The sequence below is a fragment of the Canis lupus genome, chromosome 32, assembly GCF_003254725.2.
Source record: "Canis lupus dingo isolate Sandy chromosome 32, ASM325472v2, whole genome shotgun sequence".
Lineage (NCBI taxonomy): Eukaryota > Metazoa > Chordata > Mammalia > Carnivora > Canidae > Canis > Canis lupus.
The window spans coordinates 10,277,563-10,298,732 of NC_064274.1; the positions used below are offsets into that span (position 1 = coordinate 10,277,563).

Consider the following 21,170-nt stretch of genomic DNA (forward strand, 5'->3'; position numbering starts at 1 on the left):
ACAAGCAGAGATTAAGTATTGTGGATTGCAGACTCCATATGGAATTAGTAGAACTTTGAGTTCAAATGTGAAACATTAGTATTATGATGTAGGCTCATTCTAATATCCTTTCCCATTGTAGCAGTCCATATTGGAGTCCCTTCCAGGTGAAAGGGATGAAGGACAGACCAGATAAATGGATGGTTTTTGCTCCCATCTAATGAATATATGCAGGACTAGGCTGTGAATGGATTTGACTAGCATAATCTTTGATATGTTTTCAAAGCAGTCTTCCTTTTTCTACCAAAGTTTGGTATACATTTTCCTTAAGGGTGGAAAAAGCTGTTAGGTGTAAAGGCATTTCCTGGTAGCTGAATCTGTGTAAGACTCGGTTTTGCATCTTTGATGACAGTCTACTCTTAAAGCAAAAAAAATAGAAATCACGTTATCTACACCAGTAAAACTATATTTTAAGCTGAAGATTAAACCAATAACTTATTTTTATTCTCATGTTTTAATTTGGTGTCCACTTCTACCTCAGGGAAAGAACATTGAATTATCCTATTGGCAATGAAACATGTTTATTTAAACTTCATTCTGATGCATATTAAAAATCTTCAGTGTTTTCCTAGCTCTTTATGCCTGAGATGAAATATTAATTATTAATCTTCCTAGGAATTAGGAGATAAATGAAGCAGGATATAAAAATCTAAGTCAGCAACATTTGACATTTTCTTTTTAAAAGGAAGTTTTTGGAGCTGTTTTACATAGTGATCAAGCTGTATTGCCTATAATATGCAACTTTCCATGAAGGCACCAAACTGGGGGTACCTTGTAATGTGGATTACTAATGCATGAACTAAATCATTTGAAATTGATTGACTCTTGGCACTTTATTTACAGGAAAGGATTTTGATGCTAAAATTCTGTGATACAGTGCTTTTGTTAATAGCCTCAGATGCTCAAATACTGACATGACATTGGCTCTCACAAAATAGAATAACCAAGCACTTGTCATAGAGTATCTATAATTTAGCCTCTAAAAGACTTTGGATGTGTATTTAAGAGTGAAAGGAATTTAAGCATAAAGAGAACTCCAGCTCCTTAATCACGTTTATTAACAGAAACCAAAAAAATGAAAGAAGACAAGTAATATTTGATTCTCCCATGGCCCCTGTGCCTCAGTTAAATCATGAAAAGTCAACCAAGTGGGAAGGTGAGATTGGCATAGTTATGAAATAACAAAAAAAAATAATTCTCTGTAAAAGTTTTTTTTTCTTTTTGGTTATAGTTTTATTGAGACATAATTTCCATGCTCTACAATTCACCCACTGAAAGTATACAATTCAGTGTTTTTTTTAGTATATTCACAGAGTTGCACAACCATCACAATCTGGCATGGGTTTTAAAAAATATAAAGATCAAGAACTTTATCTCTGGATAAAACTCTCCTCTGCATAGCTTCTTTTTCATGTTGGCCTGTCCAGGCTCCATCGTTCCCTCTCCTCATCCTTGGCTTGCAGGTATTTGAGCAGAGACAGTACTGGGGTTGAAATTTCTATGTCAAATGTTGTTTTCATTTTTAACTGAATCCCATAATTGGGAATCTGGAGTCAGCAAGCCTGAAGCCCAAACATTATGAAATGCTCAAGGTTCATTAGATGAAGTAGGAAATGCTTACCAGGCTCTGGCTGTGAGAAAGCTACAAGGATGGAGAGATGGTTTGAAAACCAGGACCTTCTAAATTCCTTTTTCAAATCCTGGATTGCCACACTTGGAAAGCTACTACTTACGGTAGCAATTAAAACAATTAAAAACTGCATGCTGTGTTTTATTTATTGAAATAACTCTTCTCATAAAGGTACTGCAGTGTTTCCATCGTGTAAAGCCATCCTGTTTCCTTGTAGAGAGAGCCTCGTTTAGGAGCCTGAATCTGCAAGCAGAGTCCGTTAGAGGATTTAATATGGGACGAGCAATCAGCACTGGCAGTCTGGCCAGCAGCACCCTGAACAAACTTGCCGTTCGACCTCTGTCAGTTCACGCTGAGATTCTGAAGAGGCTGTCCTGCTCAGAGCTGTCGCTTTACCAGCCATTGCAAAACAATGCAAAAGAGAAGAGTGACAAAACTTCCTGGGAGGAAAAGCCTAGAGGGATGAGTAAATCATACCACGATCTCAGTCAGGCCTCTCTTTATCCTCATCGGAAAAATGCCATTGTTAACATGGAATCCCCACCACAAACCATGGCGAAGTTGGTAGGAAAACCATTACACCAGATGGCAAGATCTGAGACAGAATCTTGGGCAGGATTCACAAAACTTAATAAGTAAGAACATAATTACCCAACTACATATTTGTAAATTCAACATTTCATACATTTGTTTTTGTTTTGACGTTTCATTACTTTCGCCATATTTTTTTACATTGATACATCCCCCTCCTACCTTCCTTTTCCCTCTTTAGTTCAAAGTCTGTTGCAAGTTTAAATAGAAGTCCTGAAAGGAAGAAACATGAATCAGACTCCTCATCCTTTGAAGACCCTGGTCAAGCATATGTTATAGGTCAGCATAAACAAGGTTACCTTCTTTCTCCCATACCTCATGCTCATAGTGAAATGAATGAAATAATGTTAGTTACTGAGATACTATTTTTGCTTCTTTGTCCTATTTGGCAAAATTGCTTATGAATACGAAATTTTAGGCTACTTAAAATGCACCAAATCAAATCAAAAACTGATTTAACAAGTGATTATTTCATGGCACAGACTTCACTTTCTCTCGGTCACAATTAAAAACCATGGCAGTCGTACTGAGAGAACCCAGACATTCTGGTGCCATGGCTTTGGACAGCCTTCCTTTGGATTTTCCGTACAAACCTGTGGGATTGGGCTCCCTTCATACTGTATTTTTTTAAAGAAAGGTTTATTTAGGGTACTTTCAGCTTAGCATGAATAGAATTATCTCTCAAACCAGATCATTTTATGAAATGTGCTATGGTTGGTAGGTGGAAATTCTCAGTTGATATAAGTCTTCCAATTCTCCCAGCTAGCTGGGGCATATTAATTATTTAGGTATAGAAGTTTATAAACACGTACTGTCTTATAAGATAAATAGATCAGGCTTCCTGTTTCTTTATGAGTCTTAAAAAGGAAATGCACTAGAATCTTTGCTAGGAGTAGATATTTAAGCACAGAGGTGTAAACAACTACTCAGAATAGTCAGCACGTAGGGAGACAAAAGAGAAAGAAGGACACCCTCTTCTGTTGCTGTTTTACCAAGGAATACAAGTTAACTCTCACACCAAAGTTTGAACATTTAACCCTAATTACACAAAGTTAAAAAACACTTTTTAATCTGTACTTGGATTGAAGATCTGTGGAATAAATGAAGTCAAAAGAGAACTCTACAGTTGATATTTATAGAAAGTAACATTACTTTATTAATGTAGGCTTCCACAGCTTTCAGAGATGATACTAGCACCAATTTAAATTAATTGGTGAAAATTAAATTAAAAATTGGAGATAAAAGGCAAGATTTCACCCTAAAGGTCACCACCCTGTGTGTTAAAAATAGCCTAGTTCAATTTTTTAGAAAATAGGTTTCTAAGGAAGCCCCACCTCTTATAGATTTTAAGCTATTTTCATTAGAAATACTTTTATCTACATAAAAATCCACATATGTAGAATAGTAAATATTTCATTGGAAACCACAGATAGAATAAAACCCACTCATGAAAGAACATTTATTTTCTGCATTTGCTTTTTGATTAAGATTATTCATTCTTACTGGATGTTAAATTTTATTTTAACATTTGAACAAATGCTTTTAAAATTCATTTCAATTTCATCATTTCATATTTGACATATCAAGATGTCATTTGCCAGAAACAATACATTTGTGTTTAAATTTATTCTGCAAAACAAGCTGATATGCTTAATTTAGACATTAAAAACAGTAAATAAGCCCATTGAGGGAAGACATTTTTCTGAGTGTAAATTTTTAAAAAGTTGCTGCCTTAATGTTTTGATTCTTATGAATTTATCAGAAATTACTACTAGAATATCTGACCATTTTATAAACTGTCTAATAATTTAATTTATACCACAGGAATGACTTTGCATAGTTCTGGAAATCCTTCATCCCAAGTACCCTTAAAAGAAAATGGTAGGTTTATAAAATGTTTTTCCCCTCATTTCCATCGTATCTTTTCTTTTGTACCTTATGAGATAGTCTTGGACATAATACCAAAGAGTCTTCAATTCAATACTAAGGATTTTAGGTCTTACATTGGAATCAGAGGAGAGTTGTATTTTTTCAGCACAATAGTGATATGATGAGACACGTGATTTAAACTAGATGATATACTAGAGAAATGACGAATTATAAATAAGGACCTCTAGAAACCTAAGATAGTAGTTCAAGTGGGAAATAATCTTGATTAAACAGTTTTAACTGAGGCAGTTATTTTAACTGCAGATGCTTGAACTGGATCTTGAGGAAATTCAGACAGAATGTTGTGGATAAGCGTTCCAGACCAAGGTCATAGTGTGATCAGACAGAGAGACAAGTGAGAGGATAACAGATTCAGGGAACAAGTGTCTCAGTATGGAGACACATGGGGCCAGAGAGATGCTTGAGAACTAAACAGGACTATCTCTGAATCTTATCCTAAATGTTATGCAAAGAATTTGAAGGGACACCTGGGTGGCTCAGTCAGTGGAGCATCGAACTCAGTTTCAGCTCAGGTCATGATCTCATGAGTCCTGGGATCAAGCCCACACAGGGCTCCACAATCAGCAGGAAGTCTTGAGATTTTCTTCTTCTCCCTTTGCTCCTCCTCCTACTCGCGCATGTGCTTGTGCTCTCACCCTCTCTCTCAAATCTTTTAAAAAAAAAATGCCTGGGTAACTCAGTTAAGTGTCTGCCTACAGCTCAGGTCATGATCCCAGGATCCTGGGATTGAGCCCAAGTTAGGTTCTCTGCTCAGTGGGGAGTCTGCTTCTCCCTTCTGCCCCTTCCCCTGCCCATGTGCTATCTCTGTCTCTCTCTCTCTCAAATAAGTAAAATCTTTAAAAAAAAAGAATTTGAAAACCTAAGTATTTATAGTTTAAAAGGAGTCTTAAGAAGTAAAGTAAAGGAAGAAATTTTGTGTAGTGACTTGAGTCAGTGTATTCAAATTTTTTAGTTTAAATTATAAAATACCTTTACCTTTTGTTATCTAATCTTTCTAACAACTTTCATGGTACAAAGAACATTTAATTGCTGTGTATGTACAACTTTCCTCCAAAAATGTTTCAGTCTTACCTTAAGTTTAGTTCTAATTTTCCTGAGAGCCAAGGCAAAAATGAAGGTATGTGAGTGGGTTGAGCCCTATGAAATTGCAATTTTTAACTGCAGATAAAACTGTCAGATACCAAGTGCTATTTTGTATAATTATTATTTTCTAATAGAAATACTGTTAAAACTGTCAGGTACCAAGTGCTATTTTGTGTAATTATTATTTTCTAATAGTAATACCCACAGCAATTCTTCAAGAGAGGAAAATTTTTCTTGGAAGTAAAATTAATCAGGGGACGCCTGGGTGGCTCAGTGGTTGAGCGTCTACCTTTTGCTCAGGGCGTGATCCTGGGTCCGGAATCAAGTCCCGCATCAGACTTTGCGAGGAGCTTGCTTCTCCCTCTGCCTGTGTCTTGGTCTTCCTTTCTATGTCACTCATGAATAAATAAATAAATCTTTAAAATAAATGAATACATAGAAGATAAATAAATTAAGTCAAAAAGTTAAAATGCACACAGTGTCTTATATACTCATAGCAAATGAAGGGTTTTTTAATCTCTTTTTTTAATGTATCCTCAAAATATTTGAGGGCATATCATTAAAGAAAAAATTAGTGAACTTAAACTTGAGCTTAAGTTACTAAGACCACGTTATATAGCTTTATGATAATCAAATGCCTGACATAGACTGAGTTTAGATTACCTGTTTGCCTAAAATCTTTGCCTCAATTTAACATGTCTATAATAGTAAAAATTTTGACTAATGGTTATTGAGTGGCTTATATGTGCCACACACTATTCTAAGCACTTTGTGTAATCCCTCATTTAATCCCCATAACAATCCTATGGGGAAGGTGCTAGTGTTATTTCCTTTTCAAAAATGAGAAACCAAAACAGAGAAGTTGAGTTGTCCAGAACGTCATGGAGCTGGCACATGCTGGAGCCATGATATGAACACATGTGATCTGTTTCCAGAGCCCATACTCTAATCTACTCTTCAGACTGTGTCCTAGATAATAATGCCCAATCATTTGTAGGCATTATTTCTCCAAGCTAAACTTTTGAGAGAAGCTTGATAATAATCTATTAAAAAATGAGAACCTGAAATGTGTTTAAACCTAGGTTTGATGGAAAAGAGTATGAATTTACAGTGGACACCCAATGAATGACATGTGCAGGGTAGTTGCTCTGTTTAAACCTTCAGAAACCTCATCTTCTGAGGTTAGTGCCTCCTGCTGAGGAATGTGTGGTCCCTGAGGAAGATGGCCAACCCATCTTCCTGTACCCCCATTTGGCTTACAGACAACTCAGTTTTCTTCAAAATTTCTCATGGAATCTGCTCATGTTTACCGTTCTGTTGAGAACCAAGTTTTCATACAAGAGAGCATGGCAAACACATTTTTCCAAATAAGGTAACTGAGTATCCAAAAGTAGAATTACTTGACCATGAATAAAATATAGGACTTCTTATTCTAATTTCAGTGTTCTTTCTTGCTGGCAAGGATTATTAGAAGACAGAATTTAGCATCAGTTAATATTGAATTATTTATCATTTAATAAAAGAACCAACAAGTAGAATTCAATCTTAACCTTTTGTGACACTCAGGGACCCTTAAAGAATGTGAAACTTGAAAAAGATTAAATAAAAGGCATGAACCTTCTAATGAAACAGAGATATGAGAAGGATTACAAACCTCAGATTAATTGTGATTTCAAAAAAAATAAAGATGCTTAATATTCTTTTTTAAAAAAAAACCACATTCATGCTTATAATATTTCTTCACAAGAGAGTAAAAAACCAAAACTGAAAATATAGAACTGATACAAGAATTATGCAAAAAAAGTAGTTTGCCACAAGTCAGGATTACTATATAATTGAAAAGTACCTCTTAGCTAAATTTGTCAACTTTCTTCCTATCTAAACCACAAAAATGGGGTCAAACACTGGGTTCTTAAAAACAAATGCAAAATACAAAAAATCTCCAGTAAAGTGAGTTAAGTAGAGAGTAACCTGGTACAGACACTGAAATAAGCTTTTTTCCCCAGTATTAAGACTGATTATTGTCCTTGTAGACAATCTCAATTACAAGTAATAAATTGGTACATAAACAAGATTTTAAAACACACTTTATTTGTCAAGGACAAATGTAATGTTAATACTAGATTTTTTTCATTTGAGTCTTAAGTAGGATACATACAAAGTTGAAAGTTAAATAAAAATTGAAGTCCAAAAATTGAAGTCCTGTATTCAACAAATACAGGAATTAACCAGAAGCAAAAAATAGAGTTAACTAAATTGAGACTGAAAGGAACTTTAAAGTATATTCAAACCAAGCCTTTATATTATGTGTTAAATAAGTTCCAGAGATGTCATGTGGCCCCAGTTTTACAAGCTAATTAGTACTGGCACAGAAATAAAACCCCGAAGATTTTATTATTATCCCCCTTACCCTACCATTGGGTAGGTAGTATAAATATTAAAAAATACCTATCTTTGTTTTTATACCAATATGGTGCTGCTGACCCATCATCTCCAGGATTTGAAATGGATCTTCTTCCCTAGAGTGAGTGATGGATTTGTCCAGAGTCTCCTCCACCTGCAGTTCAGTTCCTCATAGAATCAGTGGCAGGGAGCTGCCTATTCAGAAAGGGTCTATATCTATAATCAACAAAAATCAGTTTTTCTTGCAAAAAAAAAATTGTTGACATGACTTTGGCCTTATCAGAAATACACTCTTATTAGGAAATTAAGTTTAATTGTAGGTACATCTATCGTTAGTATGCATATTTTGGTTGGGAACTATATATATCCACATGAACCTTAAGGTCGATGAGAAAGGCAACATTGGAATAAATGTGTCTAACACAGAGAGCATACACATTGTTTTTCTAAATTCTACATTTAGTGGCTATTCTAAAGATATATTTCAAGTAAACATTAATGGGGATGACACCAGCTGTATTACTTAAAGAAGTGGACCTTTCAAGTTGAAGCTCGTTTTCACTTTAAGATAATGATAAAATTTGCTGTGTTCATAGAGTATATTAATGGGGGGGGGGGAGATTCTTTTAAGGATTTAGAAACATATTCCTTCAATATTAAAGCTTGTTTTTCTATAATAATAAAAATAGCTCAGAAATGTCTTGGTACTTGAAATATTTAGCTGCCTTTCAGATTCATAAATGCTATTCATACCTTCCAGTTTACTTGAGTTGTCATGTACTATATAACTCAGATACTTCCTCCTCTGTCTTTTTTTTTTTAACCAAAGGAAAAGTATTTTGAACATGTACATGAATAGAATACATATAGAATACAAATAAAAACTGGACTTGGGCACAGCACTGTCAAGTAACATGCAGCCGCACGCCATCCTTCCTTCTTTCTGGGCTCATATTAGTAATAGTAAGTTACTGTATATCAGTGGGAGGTGAGGTGGAGGATATCCCTGTTAAAAAAACAATGGGTTCGCAAGGCTTCTCTTTCCAAAGGAATATTTATCTCCATCCTACTTAAATCTTGTACTCTAGCCAAACTGATGTGTGACATTTCTCCAGGACCCTTTCTGCCTTCTTTCCATCCCAGCTTTTGCTAATGCCTTATATTACTGTATAACCATCTTCATAATCTACTTATTAAAATCCTACCCTCTTTCCTTTAAGTCTTTATTTGTGGCAGGAAGAAGCCTCTCTTACAGGCCTGACTCATGTCATCATAATGCAGCTATTTCATTGACTGTATTAACATTTCTATTTATCGGCCAGGCTAGGACTTTGCTCTTGTAGCCTGATCTGATTCAGCTCACATTTCCTATGCAGCAGCTTTTATATATATTATCTCATTTTGCTTTCCCAAATTGCCTAGAGAGGGACTTAGACAGAAAAGTTGCTCAGTCAACATTTGAAGGATGAATGATTACTCAAATCCTATTGGCGAATCCTTGAATATAGAGAGCTTAATCTGTTGCTTCTATAAATAAATCCATAAAAATATTGCACATTTATTTTGTGTGTGTGTTTTATATACATATTCTAATAATGTTTACATAGGAAATATCTTTTTATACACACACCTATTAGCCAAATAAGTAATATAAATAACCAATTTTCTTAGTACATACGTTGGAAAATAAAATGGCATTTTTATTCTTTGAATCAATACCTTTGACTTCTAACATATACTCCTTAGACACATTAAGAATATTGATCAGTTTTATAATTGAGGGCAAAAACACTTTGCACAAAGCAAATGAACTTTGTCTTCATGGTGGTAATAAAAGTCTACATTTAATATTTAACCTAACCATACCCTCTTATTCATTTCATTTTATTTATGGGTTTGTCTTGTTGTATTTTGTTGGCTTCAGCTGAAAGTTAGAGATACTTGTCTATTTTAGGATAAAAGTGTTTTGGATACTTAGATGATAATATTAAGCTAAGCATTAACTAATTCTTGGACTTTATGCTTATATGTGTGTGTATGTATGTGTATACATACATATGATATGGATATGGATATACCTTCTATGGATAACGTTCTTATGTTATCCGATGATTTTTTCTTTTTGGAATCTTATAAATTAATTGAAAATACTGAATTACTACTACTCCTATTGATTATAACTGAATTTATAACTAAGTTTTGGTCAAAAAAAAAATGAAATAGGGACAGAGAGCTAGCCAGCTTGCATTAGTGCTTGGTGTTTAAGAGATAAGTTTTGTTTACTCCAGAGAGCAAGTGATTGCTGTTATTTTTTTCTGATATTAAAGTGGTTAATTTCTAAATTATGAAGTATCACATTTGCATCATTTAAGCATTAATACATGTTATGTAACAAAATTACTACGTATTTTATAACATTCATTAAATTTTAAATCTATGGGTAGTCATATATTGGCAAATCTGTAATTTTCAAAAAGCTTCAATATGCTTAAGAATTATGTAGAGATTAATTTGAAAGTTTAGTTTACAAAAAATATCTTTCTGAGTGTATTGCATTCATCTACCACCCATCACACACAAACTAGTTTGAGCTATCAAATTATAATTGATATTAGTAAGTATAATAATCTGCTAGAGCTGCTAAAACAAGATCCCATAGACTGACTTAAACAACAGAAATTTATTTTCTCACAGTTCAGAGATCAAGTCTGAGATTTAGAAGTCTGAGTTCAATATTTTGGCAGCATTAATTTCTTCTGAGACCTCTCTCCTTACCGTGTAGGTGGCAGTCTTCTCCCTCTGTTTCACATGGTCTTCCCCTGGTGTGCGCATATGCATGCACCTGTCTGTATTCAAATTTCCTCTTATAAGGACACTAGTCCTACTGGATTAGGACTTGTCCTAAAGACCTCATGTTAATTATTTCTTAATCTGTCTCCAAATACAGTTAATTTCTGAGGTACTGGGAGTTAGAGGTTCAATATATAAATTTGGGGGGGGGGGAGAGAAAGGGACACAATCCAGCCCAAAACAGGAAGAGATGAGAGAAAGTGTGTGTGTGTGTCTGTGTTCACATGCTCAGATTACTAAGTAAATGAAGTAATTTTATTAACATGACAGTTAAGTGGCATATTTATTGGTTTAATTTAGGAGATATTTGTGAATGATAAACCTACTAAAAAAAAAAAAAGCCATCAGTGGAAATAAGAAAAGTAAATTCTAGTTTGATGCTAACATTCCAATCTCTTGACTAAAGGCATTTTGCTGGGAGTGATATTAGCTGTAATGTTGAACAAGTCATAAACTATTATTCCTCATCTGCAAAACTGATTTAAAATCGCTTTACCTAACTCATGAGATTGCTCCACAAATAGGAAGTAAAAGAAAGTCCTTTGAGAATGTAAATGTGCTAGCCAAGTCGTTACTTACAGGATTTTAAAATGTAAATCCATTTTTGTCTTGTTGCTGCCTTACCATACAACTTACCATAAATATTCTAAGTGGAAAATTCTTAACATAGTCAAATTCAGGAAGTCAGCTGTGATGCAACAGAAAAACAGTGTCAGAAAATGTAAGTTTAAGGTTTGGCTCTTGCCTATACTTGCTGAATAAATCTCCTCAAACCATTTAAAATCTTGAAATTTATTTACTCATTTGTAACTGACATATACTTATTTCACAGGGAATCATTTATGAGGAAAAAATTTGATAATATCAGTGGCATGAAAATCATATATTGAACCATGTGATGATAATCAGTACTTTTGTGAACTACAAATCTCAAAATATAAGATGGTGGCATAATATGTGACCAAGTAACCTATTAATGAATTTTGTTAACATTTAAATTGGGACAAGCAGTCTCAATGTCTAAGCATTTATCTTAATATTCTATTTTTCCAATAGACGTGCTACACAAAAGATGGAGCATAGTATCTTCACCAGAAAGGGAGATCACCTTGGTGAACCTGAAAAAAGATGCCAAGTATGGTTTAGGTAAGTCACTGTGAGATCTTAAAGATATATAAGAACTCAAAAAGAAAAAGTCTATAACATAACATTGGCATTGTTGATCAAGATACTGGTTACCCACCCAGTCAGGAAATGTGAAAGATTACAAGCAAAACTTCCTCCAAATTTAGCAGTCCTATTGCACATGTTTTACCTATTTATCATATCCGATATGAGAATCTCTACACTTCTGTATATCGGACAAACTGATCATTAGTCATTGAAAGCACCAGTATCATGGAGTTGTTTTTTAAATGTGTTGTTTCACAGGATTTCAAATTATTGGTGGGGAGAAGATGGGAAGACTGGATCTAGGTGTATTTATTAGTTCAATTACCCCTGGAGGACCAGCTGACTTGGATGGATGCTTAAAGCCAGGTACATTATTTACATTTAGGTACTTTCCTAAGTACTTAAACTGACAAGTGTGAATTTGCACACATAGCAAAAGCAAAATTGGGCAAAATAAAAATAATGAAAAATAATATTGGGCAGTGACATTTCTAACACAGCATGAAGTTCTCTGTGTTTTTGAAAATAACTGGATTATCTATTTTTACAGGAGACCGTTTAATATCCGTGAATAGTGTGAGTCTAGAAGGGGTCAGCCACCATGCTGCAATTGAAATTTTGCAAAATGCACCTGAAGATGTGACACTTGTTATCTCTCAGCCAAAAGAGAAGATACCCAAAGGTAATGTTGTGGATGTTAGTTAGCTGTGTGTTCTGTTTCACTTTCACAAGAACCTCAGTATTGTGGATTGAATTAAAGCTTAAATTGGATTTAAGCAATGTTGTGGATGTTTCTTAGCTCTGTATTCTGTTTCACTTTTCAAAAGAACTTCAATATCATGGATTGGATAAAAACTCCAATTGGATTAAAGCTCCTTATTTCCTTTCTCAAAATTTAATAATGTATCTCTGTTTGTTTTAATATTATGGATTAGTATAACTTTTCATTCATCACTTTCAAGATTTTCTATCTCATTCATTTTTAGTACTATATGAGTAAAAATGGATTTGTTGTGCAAAATTTATGTCACTTAAGTGAATTTTGAGTACTTGATGCATTCCATCACTTCTTAGGGCAAATCAGAAATTAAATTATTTACCCTTGTCTGATTAATAGAATTATGTAATAGTTATCTATAAAGTCCTATCTTGAACAAGATTATAAAAAGTAAAAGGATAAAAACAGAAATTTTAAAAGACCATATCATTTTGTCTTATAATTCCTGCCATTAGCGTACTGTGGGAGAAAAGGCACTTGACAAAGATTAGGTGACTTGAGTTTGGGCCGTAGTTGTTTTTCTTTAAAGAGGAGACAGTGATCTTGACTTTGCCTTGTCTAGCGTGCAGAGTTGTTGTTCTGAGGCTCAAGTGGTAAGGCAGTGTTTGCAAAAGAAGCCCATGTGGCACATGCACTGAAATGCACTGGGTGGTGAGAAGGGCTCCAAAGTCTATGGTCAGATTCTGTTCTCCACTGCTTAACACTGTATACCCTGAATAAATCACTTGAACTTGCTAAGCTTCACTATACTCATGTGTCAAATGGTGAATATAGAAGTGCTTATCTTATAGGTTTTGAAAATTAAATGAATTAATATATGTAAAGAATTAGCACATTGCCTAGTACCCATTAAGCACTTCAAATGTGAGTTTTAGCTGTCATTATTAACAAGATTTTTCAAAAACATTAGAGTGCTAATTATATGCAAGTTACCTTCATCCCATAGATCCTGAAAAACCTATAAAAGAATAAATAAAAGAATAAATATTAGCGAAAAACAAGTTTAGATAGTGAATTTTAGGCATAATTTCAGACAATTATGATAAAATAGAAACAACAAACATTTCATACAGTATGTTGTGACATAAATTTCTTACATTTTATACAGATAAGTTTTTGACTGTGGTTTCTTTTATTCACTAAATATTTTTATATTTATATAGAGTGTAAGTATTTACAAAATATGTACATATATAAATAGTATTTTTCAGTAATTGTTACTTGAACAAACACAACAAACAGAAAACACCATCACTGCCCAAAAGAACCTTATAATCTAATTGTAGTCTAGTCATCTTAGGCAAAGGAAGAGGATTGCATGAAAATGTAGCATACTTCTGAGTTTCAAGCAGCCAAGACAAAAAAGTGGGGGATGGGGGGGTCTTTTACTCACTATTTTTTAGCAAAGGAAGCATGTGAATTCAGGAGAAATTAATTTTCCCCCTAAATAAAACTCTAAGGGACTCCCATCCTGATATTCTTTTCAATAGATATTTATAGAAAATTCATTCATTTGTTGAACAAATATTTACTGAATGCCTATGATGTGCAAGACACAGAAACTCTGCCCTCATGGGACTTATACTTTCTCAGGGAACATATACTGAACAACTAAACAAATGTTTCATTGTAACTATGATAAATATTAGGAAAAAGTCCAAGTACTGAGACCATTCAGCAGAAAATTTTTACCCAGTGGAGGGATCAATAAACTTTTCTTTTCAGCAGACTTTCATGTGGTTATTTTATTTTTTACTATTTACTCTCAATAAAAGTTAAAGGCATGATGTTAAAGTATAGTTCTGTTCAGCTAGATTAATCTTACCATATGTGTAGCTATATATACTATAGTGTAACTTGGAAGTAAAACTCAAAGAACCTAGAACATTACCAGTATGTACATTGGGCTATTCCTCTCAAGAATCAACCATCAAAGAGGAAGGTTTTTATTTTTCTGAATGTTTTTAAAGTTATAGAATACATACTAGTTTATTAAAATAAATCCAATTTATCTAAAAATCAATGAAGTAAAATATAAAAGTCCCCTTACCCTATTTTCTAGGGAAAGTCTTTGGTGTCTATGTCATTATCTATATATTATAAATTTTTGAAAAAAAAATACTTCCTGTATACATACAATTTTTTAACTAAAAGTATAATGATTGTCTATAATTTAAACATCCGTTTGCAAGTTGCACACTCTATGTTCTGAACATCCATGAATATACACCTTTTTCACATGACATTATATATCATGTCATGGGTGTATCAAAATTTAATGTTTTTGTTGTATATTCAAGTTAGCTATAATTCTTTTACAAATGTTACTCCAACAAATACACTTGTATATACACCATTGGGAAATGTACATATTTCTAGAGATTAGATACCTAGAAGTAGATTGAGTATGCACATTTAAATTTTCGACAAATGCTATCTGTTTGCCCAAGTTTTATTAATGTTTAGTCAGCCGTGTAGATGTGACAGGGCTCTTCTCACACGAGCAGTGGTGGGAGAAATTATCAGTCATTCTCATTTTTGTCAGCCACATAAGTAGAAAATTTTTTAAACTGCATACCCCTGAGCAACAGTGAGAATGTCTTTTCACATGTTAATTATTTGTACTTTACTCTGAATTTCCAGTCTACATATTATACCATTGTTGCATAGGAGTTTTAAATCTTTCTTACTTCTAGAAACTCTTTGCATAATTAGGGATATTAACTCTTTGATTATTTTTTGTTATTTTTGCAAATATTTTCTCTCCAGTTGCTCATTCCTCTTTTAAATTTTCCTTGGCTTCACTTGCTAACATAAAACTTTTCATTTCTTATGAATTTACACCTGTAATTTTTTAATTCAAATCTATGATTTGCGTCTTGCTTAGGAAAGCTTTAAGTGGCTTTTGGTAAGAACCATATATATATAAGGAATTTGGAGTTGCTTTGATAACTATTTGGAGTCCAAAAAATGCAATCTAGAAATACAATTTAAAAACAAGTAAATAAATAACCATTAATAAGGATCAAGGAGTTTTGGCAACTCAAATTATTTCTAGTTAGGGAATCAAGAAAATCCTCACAGAGGAGATTCAACTTGATGTAGGTATTGGAGAATGGAGATGGGGAGTTCAGGCAAGGGGGGTATGTATTTTTATAGAAAATGCAACAGGAATAGCCAAAAGAGGGGGCAAAGGAAGCAGAACACACCTTTTACATTTGTCGGATCCTTATTTTGGCTCCAGGACCTGGATTGGGTGTTGTAAATATGCTACCCTGTGTAAAATCCTCCCACAATCATTAAGAAACACTGTGTAAGGATGGAAGCACAGGCATGTGTGTCACTAACTTGTTATTCTCCTTGATGGATTTTGACTTCTAGTGCCTTCTACTCCTGTGCACGTTGCCAGTGGCATGAAAAACTACATGAAGAAACCTTCCTACATGCAAGGCAATGCTATAGATTCTTCTTCTGAGGATCACCGCTGGCCACATGGTATCCCAAGACACATCTCAGAGAGCTCTTTTGGGCTGTCTGGGGGCCTGCGGGAAGGAAGCTTGAGTTCTCAGGATTCTAGGACTGAAAGTGCCAGCTTGTCGCAGAGCCAGGTCAATGGTTTCTTTGCCAGCCCTGTTGGTGACCGAACCTGGCAGGAATCACAGCATGGCAGCCCTTCCCCTTCTGTGATATCCAAAACCATTGAGAAAAAGAGGAATTCTACTGACAGTAATCGAAGCAAAACTAAAAAAACAGGCATTTCTGATGCAACAGATTACTCTGACCGTGGAGATTCAGACATGGATGAAGCTACTTATTCCAGCAGTCAGGATCATCAAACATCAAAAAAGGCATAGTTTAATTTGAATCTCTGGGTTGTGGTTTTGTTTTTGTCTTTTTGGGGTTTTTTTCATTTTCTAAAGCAAACAACAACAAATATATTACAGAGCTGAATAATCTATAAACTGCTTATGTTATTCTGGAAAGGAGGAATAGTTTAGTTTATATATTATGTTACTAACTGCTACTGCATTTGATGCTAACTTTCAGAGAAATTAGCAGCTTTGAATACTAACTCTAAAATGGCCATTATTCTGGGAACTTGCAACCTTATAACAGAAAGGAATGAAGTTATCTATAAGTTGTCTCTTGCATACTTAATGTTTATACTAATAAGATAATTTAAGATCTGAAAAAGTTGTTCCTACATAGTTTGTATAATGGGAAGTTGACTTTACTGTCAATAGCCTAAATTTTTCTGAAGTTCTGAACATATGAAAGTAATAAGAACAACAACATATAAAATTGCTCATTTCCTAGAAATGATATAAATGTGAACTCACATTCACAAGCAGATTCAGAAAAGAATCTTAAGCCCTTTGTTCACCGAGGAACCAACATTCCTCATAAGAGGGTTATGCCCTTATAAATGGGGCTTTAGCTGTTGTGCCAATGTTTATATTAGATTTGTAAATATAAGCAAAGTAAACATGAGGCCTACTCATCTTAGAGGTCCAGTTGAAAGCTGCTGCTTGATATATATTGATTTTAAAAGGAAATAGAAATACTTTGTAAATGTGGGAACATAAAAATCATCGGACAAAGATTATGTAAAAGCCAGGTTTGAACTGGGTTCTGGGCTTCCCTCTGCCTTATCTTGCTGTTTGACCTGAAGCAAGCACTGTAATCTCTAGACCTCAATTTCCTCAACCATAAAATATAAAGATATTGGATTAGATGATCTCTGAGATGGCTTCCAGCCCTCATGATCTCTGAATTTACTCTATCCCTTAATATCTTGCTTTTCCTTAATTTTTCTTAAAAAAACATTCATCTTCCAGTAGTAATTCATTTTGACTCTAACAAAAAACCCTTTTGTTTGTTTTTCTTTGTTAAGGAATCTTCCTCCTCAGTGAATACATCCAACAAAATGAATTTTAAAACTTTTCCTTCATCACCTCCTAAACCTGGAGATATCTTTGAGGTTGAACTGGCTAAAAATGATAACAGCTTGGGGATAAGTGTCACGGTACTGTTTGACAAGGTTTTCAAATATTTTCTCTTCTCTATTTCCAGCAGCCTATTGTATGCATATTTATTAGTGTAATTATTTTACTTCAAAAGGGAAACCTGTCAAATATTTGCCAAATTAAAAATTGAATTATATCTTAAAACTTTTTTTAAAAAACTTGTGGGCTAGTGACTTTTTCCTGTGGTTTAAAAGAAATTAGACAAATGCTACTTAGTTAAACCCCATAGATTTCATAATGCTTAATCTGAATACAAGACTTAGAAAATATAAAATTAATAAGTATGCATTTGACAATTCTACATGAGCATGGAATAATACACTTTAACCTACATCATAAATAAATTCTAATGTGTATTTATATGTCCATTCTCTCCATAATATATCTTTTTTTAAGATTTTATTTATTTATTCATAAGAGACACAGAGAGAAAGAAAGGCAGAGACACAGGCAGAGGGAGAAGCAGGCTCCATGCAAGGAGCCCAGCGCAGACTCAATCCCGGGACTCCAGGGTCATGCCCTGGGCCAAAAAGGCAGGCGCTAAACCGCTCAGCCACCCAGGCATCCCACCATAATATATCTTAATTGTAAACATGATTAGTATATTAAAATTAGAGGTTCCCAAGGAACATTTGTACTTTTGAGATGGTTAAATATGAGTATAGGCTATTTGATGAAAATTTTTAGATTTTTATTAATTCTAAACTATAACATTTGTAACATTTGAAGGATATTGTTAGTTAGGAAAAGCCATTTCAAAACATGGTAAAAATAGCACTATGAATATATAGAGGTCAAAAACAAAACCTGATTTTCGAGCACTTTTAAAAATATTGTATATCTTTACCTCTTGCCCTTAACTTCTTTAGAATTTTATTATCTTCCTGTTGGGAAGGGAAATAAAAGCTGTATATCCGCAAGAGATGGAGAATCTACTCAGATCTCATTTACAGTATAACAAAACTTATCTACCAAAGCCTTTTAAAATGAAAAAGAAAAATCTGTTCCTTGACTCATAGATTTGCAAGTTGCAGTTTAGCAAATATGATTGAAGTAAATTTTTCCATATGCTGTTTTTTCTGACAGTCATGCTCTCATACTAATTTTGCTTTCTGCTTCTTCATAATGCATGATGTAGACTCACAAAGGGAGAGCAATTCATATACTCAACATATGGCATGTTGTTTTCTTAGTAAAAAGTAACTACATCTGGAAAAGTTGGCTAGAGATATTCTTGGGTTTTGAATTAATTGCATGTGCTAGTGTGGTACTGCTGCTTTGGCTGATGAATGCTTTCTAGGTCTCAGATTTGAAAGATGGGGTGTGAAATTTTTCATATGACAAAATGTTATTTTATTTGTCATTTTCCACTTAGGGAGGTGTGAATACCAGTGTAAGACACGGTGGCATTTATGTGAAAGCTGTTATTCCCAAGGGAGCAGCCGAGTCTGATGGTAGAATTCACAAAGGTAGAGTATTTGTGTGTTTACAGAAATTATACATGAGATTATTACTTCAACAAATAAACAAGAAATTGGAAAGTTGATAGAGACCTTAAAATATTCATAATACAAAATAAGAATACATGCAATTATTTTAAGACCAAAGCATGAAAAACTCCTTGATATCATTCCCAAAAATCTTCTTTCCAGCCTATTCTCTAATATCAGAAAATATCTTTACAGTGTTTTAGTTTGTGTTTTGTACTTTCTAGGAAGCAAATTGCCAGAAAATAGGAAAGGAATAGTGCCCTTGTAAAAACACTGAGTTCTACATTTTTAATAAAAATTAACTAGATTAGTTTCCTCCAATCTTTCTACATTTACAGTCAGTTTATCTTTTTTTCCCCATGATTTAAGTTGATTTTATAATACATAGAATATCTTGTTCAAAATTGTATTTAAGATTAATCACAAAATTTGGAAAGAAAGTAGATACATAATGAAACTCTGTGACATGATTTTTTCCAGAATTTGTCTGAGTCTCTCTTCAAATAAATTAATATAAAACAATGCCACAAGATATTTAAAAACATATAGAATCTTTATCTTATCATTTGCTTTTTTCAAAATTACTGCCTAATTTATAGGTGATCGTGTTCTTGCCGTCAATGGAGTTAGTCTAGAAGGAGCTACCCATAAGCAAGCTGTGGAAACACTGAGAAATACAGGACAGGTAATAATAGCTCATCATACCAAGCTTTTAAGATATGTTGGAAGAACATAATAATGTGTGAATAATATCTCACTGAGGTCTCCAGATTTGCTAGTCAAGAAATCAAGCCTGATTCACATAAATGTTCTGGTATTTTCTTTTCCTTCAAATTGGGAAGCAAATATGACAGAGGATTTTCACTGAGGAAACTTGTCTTTCTATATCACATTTAGCTCAAATATTGCCAAATCTGACAGGAGGAAAGGTGGAGGTTGCATTTCTTTTTAATTTTTTGTAAACATCTACAAATATCTAGTGATTTTCACTTCTAGTCATTTTTCAGCCCAATGGCTAAATTATTTTCTGAAGTTTACCAAATTATTTGTAATGGTCTATATATGTAGTATAGTGGTGATTCTATTCTAGTGTCCAAATCTCTTATAACGAGTTTATGTTATTTCTAGAAGAGAATTTTTTTAGGGGTAGGGGGAGGGATAGAGAGAATCTTAAGCAGGCTCCACACCCAGCATGAAGCCCAATGTGGGACTCAGTCTCACAACCCTGAGATCATGACCTGAGCTGAAATCAAGAGTCAGACTCTTAACTGATTGAGCCACACAGGCATGCCAAGAAATTTTTTTTATTTAAATTAAATTAATTAACATATAATGTATGTTAGGGGTAATTAACATATAATGTATGTTAGGGTATGTTAGGTAGAGGTCAGTGATTCATCAGTCTTAATATAATACCCAGTGCTCATTACATCACATGCCCTCCTTAATGTCCATTACCCAGTTACCCCATCACCTCACCCCATTCCTCTCCAGCAATCCTCAGTTTGTTTCCTATGATTAAGAGTCTCATATGGTTTTCTTTTGAATTATTTATTTTTTTATACAGAAAAATAAGAAAACCTTGATTTTGAAATTTTCAATCCTTTGTTTTTTTATTTTTTTCTTCCTCTAAATTTTGGTGGACTAGGTAGTTACTATAATGATTTTATACTGTCAACTATACAAAGTCCTAAAAAAATTTATCTGTTTTATTATAATTCTTCTTAATGAAATGCTATTCCATTTGTCCAGGTGGTTCATCTGTTATTAGAAAAGGGGCAGTCTCCAGGAACATCCAAAGAACATGTTCCCATGACCTCACAGAGCATCCTTCCAGATCCAGATTCCCAAGGTCAAGACCCAGACAAAATGAAGAAAATGATTCATGTCAAAGACTACAGCTTTGTCACTGAAGGTCAGGCCTTGAGCAACTGTCATCTCACCTTTAACTTCTTTGTGACTTAGTCAAAATTTAATTTTTATATGTTGGATCATAATTCATGCCTGTGTCTCTCTAATTACTCTTGTCGGCTATAAATGATCTGATCGAGTGGGACACCTAAGTGGCTCATTGGTTGAGCATCTGCCTTTGGTTCAGGGCGTGATCCGGTCCAGAGATTGAGCCCCACATTGGGCTCCCTGCGAAAGAAGGGACA

General features: G+C 34.0%; 1 protein-coding gene across 13 annotated transcripts in view; it reads left to right on the top strand.

Moving 5' to 3' along the window:
• Positions 1–21,170, top strand: part of PTPN13 (protein tyrosine phosphatase non-receptor type 13) — a 203,224-nt gene that overhangs the window by 141,089 nt on the left and 40,965 nt on the right. For 3 of the 13 annotated variants that reach the window (XM_035709563.2, XM_035709561.2, XM_035709564.2), the window contains 11 exons: positions 1,887–2,304; positions 2,442–2,554; positions 4,085–4,141; positions 11,603–11,692; positions 11,978–12,085; positions 12,270–12,401; positions 15,879–16,345; positions 17,392–17,538; positions 18,900–18,993; positions 19,614–19,699; positions 20,767–20,929. In XM_035709563.2, the coding sequence (XP_035565456.1) occupies positions 1,887–2,304; positions 2,442–2,554; positions 4,085–4,141; positions 11,603–11,692; positions 11,978–12,085; positions 12,270–12,401; positions 15,879–16,345; positions 17,392–17,538; positions 18,900–18,993; positions 19,614–19,699; positions 20,767–20,929 (1,875 nt within the window). The remainder of the gene's footprint in view (positions 1–1,886; positions 2,305–2,441; positions 2,555–4,084; positions 4,142–11,602; positions 11,693–11,977; positions 12,086–12,269; positions 12,402–15,878; positions 16,346–17,391; positions 17,539–18,899; positions 18,994–19,613; positions 19,700–20,766; positions 20,930–21,170) is intronic. The other 10 variants (XM_025425406.3, XM_025425416.3, XM_049105087.1 and 7 more) reach the window with 8 other exon arrangements.